General features: G+C 36.3%; 1 protein-coding gene across 1 annotated transcript in view; it reads left to right on the top strand.

Moving 5' to 3' along the window:
* KPNA4 (karyopherin alpha 4 (importin alpha 3)) overlaps window positions 1–6,511 on the top strand; it is a 75,579-nt gene that overhangs the window by 36,196 nt on the left and 32,872 nt on the right. Inside the window, exons 2-5 of the mRNA XM_006861789.1 lie at window positions 343–387; window positions 2,099–2,188; window positions 2,289–2,318; window positions 2,422–2,474. Of these exons, the coding sequence (XP_006861851.1) occupies window positions 343–387; window positions 2,099–2,188; window positions 2,289–2,318; window positions 2,422–2,474 (218 nt within the window). The remainder of the gene's footprint in view (window positions 1–342; window positions 388–2,098; window positions 2,189–2,288; window positions 2,319–2,421; window positions 2,475–6,511) is intronic.

Raw genomic sequence — 6,511 nt, 5'->3', positions numbered from 1 at the left:
CTCTTTATAATGGATAGGAGCCCTAGTGGTGCTGTAGGTTAGCAGTTTGGTTGCTAACTGCAACATTGGCTGTTCAAATCCACCAGCCACTCCACAGGAAAAAGATGAGACTGATTTACAGTCTCGGAAATCCTATAAAAGGTTGCTGTGAATTGGAATTGCCTTGATTGCTGTGGGTAGATTGGTTTTAGTTATTTTGGGCAAAATATTACTTAATATGCATATATGACGAGAAGGAAAAATTGTGGTGTTCAATAAAATATCAGAAGTGGAGAATTTTTCTAGGTGATGGAATTTGAGGTGATAAAAAAAAATTTTTTTTACCCCTTTAATGTCTTACAGACTATGAGAAGACAACGAAATGAAGTTGTGGTTGAATTAAGGAAGGTAAGTCTGGTTAATGTTGGATATTTCCTGCAATATTAACAGCATGTAATTTTTATAACTAAATTTTATTTACTCTACAAAGCTAAGCCTTTTTTAAAAAAAATTTCAAGTACTTAGTTAACATTTCTTTTCTTTTTGAAAAATGCTGATCTTTTATTAAATTTGATGAACTGTTGAAGTTAGCAAGATATAGCTGGCCCGTTATCCTAAATAGAGATAATCAAGTTTTCAGATGATTTTATTATCTATAGTTTTTAATGATTTATATGAAGTATACATTATAAAGATGACTAGTTATGCTGTGCAAAATAGTTGCTGTGCATCACCTAATAACAGTAACAGTTATGCATGAAAAGAACTTAAAATATTTTAAATCCAACTTTCTAAGTATTGAAGTGCCGGGGTCTGACCCCGACATAGTTGTCACGAGTTTTTGGTTCACGAGGAGGGGAGATCCAGCGGCGATAGGGATAGCGAAAGAATACACAGAGAAACAGAAGAAGGGAGACAATGAGGCACCCCAAAGCCAGGGTGGATACATCACTGGTGGGCAGGCTTGGGACTACAGGCATCATGGCCTCTGCAGGCAGTGACTCACTGCCCTGCAATCTTTAATGCATGCCTTCCAACCCGTAACGCACCGCAATCTTTACTCCATGCCTTCCAACCAGTAATGCACTGATCTTTACTCCATGCCTGCCAACCAGTAATGCACACCTGGGGAGGCCCAGGCCTCTGTTTTATTTAGGGGAGGAGTTTCACACCAAGCTGGGAGGGACTAACACAGGATACAGCTAACATCAGTAATTTTCCAGACATTCAGGTAACTTTACATTGTACTTCACTGGTTCGAATCTCAGGCCAGCAACTTGGATTCTCAGGCCCAATTAACATATCTATAGCCCCTGAGGTCAGTTGGGGGAAGTTGAGAGTTCTGTAGGAGACTCCCAGGTGAATGGGCTGCACCTGGAAAAGGGATTAGGGAGGATGGGTTCTTTGTCTATAGAACAAAGAACCGAGAAGTAGCTAAGATATTTTTAGTTAATCCTTTGGAGAAAGGTTTAACCTTGCAACCTTTAGTCTTGGCTTTAGGAAAATATCACATTTATCTGTGGATTTTCAAAGGCTCCAGTGTATTAATTTAATATATATACCTGAATATTAAGATGAAAGCAATTTTCCATTAACTGCCAGTGGCCTCATTTGTTACACTCAGCCCTAGAGGGCCTCGAACCTCTGACTAGTCTTACACGGTCTGCAACATTGAAGTAGTTTATAGTTGAAACCATATTTGTAGCCAACTATTTTTAAGTAATACTTGATTTTTGTAAGTCATTGTTGTTTTTTCTTTAATTGTGAACTGCCCAACTTTTGCTTTACCTTTGTTTTTAGGTTATAAACAGAAGCGCCCAGATGATGAGTAGTAAAATGTATTAATATTTTTTAATAAATCTGAATGCCTGTACTGGCTTAAACTGTATAGTATAGTTTTGTAATAAAAATGTTTTGTTTTTTAAATAGATCACAGTTCATTCAAAATCCAATGGGTTTGTGGCTCATTAATGTGCCTTAAGTGCACAGTTTGGTTTGACTGTCTGCATACGAGTTTTACTTTAAAAGGCACCTAGTATTTCACTGTGTAAACACAACACTGTATAAATTTGTATGACTGTTTAGTTTGTTTTTTTAATTGAAATTTCTTATTTTTAAGAATAAAAGAGATGAGCATCTCTTAAAAAGAAGAAATGTGCCACATGAAGATATCTGTGAAGACTCTGATATAGATGGTGATTATAGAGTGGTATGTTATTATTTTAATCATGTAAAATTATCAGTCAGATATTTTACATAAATACAGAATTTCAAGATAATCGTTTTAACTTTAACTTTTTTTTCTCCAGCAAAATACCTCTCTAGAAGCTATTGTTCAAGTAAGCCTTTTCCTCTTTTCATTTTTATTATTGGACTTAATAACTAATTATAGTATATTTGCATCATGAATTGTATCTTTTTTTTTTTTTTTTTTTTAAATAGAATGCTTCAAGTGATAACCAAGGGATTCAGCTAAGTGCAGTTCAGGCTGCTAGGTAAGTTAAATTCTGATGGTCTATTTGATTTTTAACTTACACAGAGGTTCCAGTTTAGCTTTTTATTTTATAAGAAGGCTTCAGAAAGGTTGTGGGAGATTTTTTGGAATTAAACAATTTATTGAAAGTCATGAGACAGTCCGAACTAGGAAAACATCCAAATTCACAAAGTGAAAATCACAATTCCACTGGACAAGAAATAGGCCAGAATATTTATATGCTCAGCGTAGGAACAAATGCTCCAAAATCAAATTGGTTGAAAGACAAGCAAGAGAATTGAAGGTGCTGTATCTGAGAGTCCTGGTGTGACGTTGTGGGTTAATATGCTGGACTGCAAAGTCAGTTTGAACCACAAGGCCTGAGGTTCAGACTCACCAGCTACTCCTTGAAAACTCTATACAGAATTGGAACTGATTTGACAGCATTTAACAACAAAAACTACATATCTGAAAAGTAGGGACTTAACAGGGATTGGTGGATAACACGTACATATGGTTACATGCTAGGCTAAAAGTACATAGTTGCATCCCCACTGAATAGTTTTCATCTTGTTTAGATGGGTCTGGTGAAAGAAAATAAGGATGAGATTTTTTTTGTTTAAGTTTTTATTGTGAATTATGTGATAGTTTACTTAGGAGAACATTAGCTTTACATTCATCCTATTGTATATCACTTCATTGCCATGATTCCAGTCCCTCCCATGCATCATCAAACAACCAAACGGTATACCCTGCAAGCCTGCCCCTTGGTCATCAGCACACAGCCCCTCTCCCTCTCTGGGTCTAGAGTCCCCAGCCGCCCCATCTCTCCATGTCATCGTCTCTGCCTCCATCTCTCGTGTCATTGTTTCTCTAGGTAGGATTTTGGGAGATTTTTATTTTTTAGTTTCATTTTTCCATGAACTTTTTGAAGCCCCATCGCATAGTACTTTCTGTCAATCAAATTTTGATGGCAGACAGTATAATCATACACCAAGTTCTTTAGAGAATTTAAATTGCTTCCAGTTTTTTAAACTCATAAATACACTAAGGTTTTGTGTACATAAAAATGCTAGGGAAAGATTGATTTGACAGATTAATGATACAAACTATTGAAAAAATGTAAAACTGAACCTTTACTAATTCAAAGTCAGATACTTCCTGTCCTGCTCAGGTAGCTAATCAAGAATGTGTTAATATAAGTAAATTTAGGCCTACATATATTCCTCTGTTTCCAAGTAGGAATACCAAATTATTTGTATTTATTATGAAACCTAAGCTCTCACTGATTAAGGGAAAAACCGGAAAAACTGATTGCTAAGCTCTTATTAGCATGGTGGCTCCATACAGTAAGCACTGGACTGCAAACCAGAAAGCCTACCAGCCTCTCCACAGGAGAAAGGCTTTCTGCTACTGCAAAGATTAACAACCTCAGAAACTCTATACAAGGTTTATGAATTGGAACCAACTCAATGACACTGAACGATAACAAGTTCTTCACATTAAGTAGTTTGAGGAAGGTGTAATAGTATCATAGTAGAATATAGTGAGTATATGTTTTTGAAATTAAAAATAAATACTATGTTGTGAGTACCCGTGAGATACAGGTACTTTACCAAGAAATTGACTCTACTTGTAGAATGTCAGAGTGGAAAAAGATTTCTTTGGTTTGTCCAATATCTTAATCTGTAGACAGGCTCTCTTAAATTTATTGGACTTTTCTTATTTTCATCTAACCTTAAATAATATAGAACAGATAAGGAAATTATTGAATCAAAATTTCCACTTCAGGTAAAAGAACTTATTTGCTGTATCTGTAGAAAACTATAGAAATGGCCACACTTCAAAAAAGACAGGTTAATGTTTATGTTGTTGTTAAGTGCTGTTGAATCAGGTCCAACCCATAGTGAACCCTTTATAGGGTTTCCAAGGAATGACTGGTGATCCTGAACTGCCGACCTTGCAGTTCAAACAGCTTTGCGGTCCGGTGCATTGGCCCACAGTGCCACACCAGAACTCCAGTGTTTATAGGAAGACAGAATTAGTAAGTTGATAAAATTGAACATTATGTTCACTGTTGTCAGAGTTGCTTAAAGTTAAATAATTAGGCAGTTCTCATTTTGTCTCATATAATGTTAAAGAGATGCTAATCAATGGTCAAGATAAATTTTTAATCTTTACTGTTATATTGTGAATGTTCTTTTTTTTAATTCTTTTTGAGTGTATGATGGTTTCTATACTCAAAGAGAATGAATTACTAATTCTGTCTTCCTAATGTTTATAGGAAGACAGAATTAGTAAGAAGTAGATAAAATTGAATATTGTGTTCACTATTGTCAGAGTTGTTTCTAGGGGTGTAGAAAACTTAAGCCCTAATTGCCCCTACCTAATACAGGGATTCACAAACTGTGGTCTGTGGCTCCTTAGGATATCCAGAGAAAATATCAGAAATGCTTTTATGGTAATCCTAAGACTTTATTTGCCTTTTATCACTGTGTTACTGTTGACATTGATGTTGAAAAAACAATCATGGGTACAACTACTGGCACCTTAGCACAAATCAAGAGAGTAGCACCAAACTGTGCTGTAATATTTTGTAGATAGTTTATTCTTTACCATCATACACTCAAAGAGAATTAAAAAAGGTAATTTCTTTTTGAGAACATCCGAAATAAAACAGTAAAGATAAAAAATTTATGTTGACCATTGATTTGCGTTTCTTTAATATTAATGTGTGACAAAATGAGAACTGTATAATTAATTAACTACTCTTTTGGATATGGAAATGGTACTAGCTCTGTATCATCCTTGGGAAAATGTCATTGAAATCATTTTCTCTAGAGCTTAATTATCTTGAAATCTTGGTTGGGAAAGAGTTTTGCAGGTTTATTTATTTATTTTAATTTTTTATTGTGGATTGGCTGAAAGTTTACAGGGCAAATCATCAGTTTCACGTTCAACAATTCATATAACTTGTTTCATTACATTGACTATAATCCCCTCCATATACCATCAGTTAAAAGTATTTCTCTATATCCACTTCAGCTTTTTAAAAAACACACAAACAACAACAAAAAAAACCCACTCAGGCATAATATAATAATTTACATCTCCAAAGGGCACATTCTGCAAGTCTGCTCCTGGCCACCAATTCTCAGTCCTTCTCTTCTTAGTTGATGAATCTAGAGTCCTCAGTCGGCTTCCCCTTTCCGTGCCCCCATCTCTGCCTCCATCTCTGGCACTGCTGCTTCTCTGGATAAGGTCCTGCATTCTATTTGTGCGTTCCTCTCTTTGTGATCCTAGGGGATTAACCACTCCCCTTTTTTTGTTACAAAAAGTCTACCTTTACAAGTGTGACAGTCGCGATTAGTCATGATAACAGTTATTCACTATTGAATCTTACGAATCTTATCACCACCTCCTTTCACCAGACACATCTAGACAAGATGATAGCTATTCAGTGGGGACTCTTTCTTTCCCCCCCACACTCTTAAACTAAGCTCCCTCTTGAACCCTTGCAAGCCAGTCACTTCGTGCCTTTATTGCTCCCTCACTTTAGATAGCCAATGTCTAAGTTGCCCATCCCTATCTACCCTGTGCATAGAGTGGATAGCACTGATACTTAATTTGAAGACTCTTTCCCTCTCTGTTGGTATTTAGAGTAAGTACCACTCTGAGTATAGGTCAGGTTCATCATGAGGATGTATCTTCTGTCACTGTAGTTGTTCCAGTCTGCTTGTCCTTTCTAGTGGGAATGTCTCACCTCACAAGGTTGTGGATGGGACTCAGGATTCCACCTAAGGTCTTATACTCTGTAAAGGCTTTGCATGAGGCTTATTTCACTGGGCAAGTTGTAGAACCCCTTTTAGGTGTTCCAATCAGTTATAGGACGAAGGCGGGCTTACATGTTTCCCAACATTCCTTTCTATCCCACTCAAGTGTCTATATTACAATAATAGGAAAGGGAAACTAATATTCATAAGGCAGTCAAGGATTTTAGTATTATTTACCCTCTTCAAGCTATACCTAGATCCCTGTATCCCAGAGCCCTGTTGTTCC

This window comes from Chrysochloris asiatica, unplaced genomic scaffold, assembly GCF_000296735.1.
Source record: "Chrysochloris asiatica unplaced genomic scaffold, ChrAsi1.0 scaffold00043, whole genome shotgun sequence".
Lineage (NCBI taxonomy): Eukaryota > Metazoa > Chordata > Mammalia > Afrosoricida > Chrysochloridae > Chrysochloris > Chrysochloris asiatica.
Note: the sequence above shows the minus strand (reverse complement) of the source record. Positions and strands in the feature narration are given on the sequence as shown.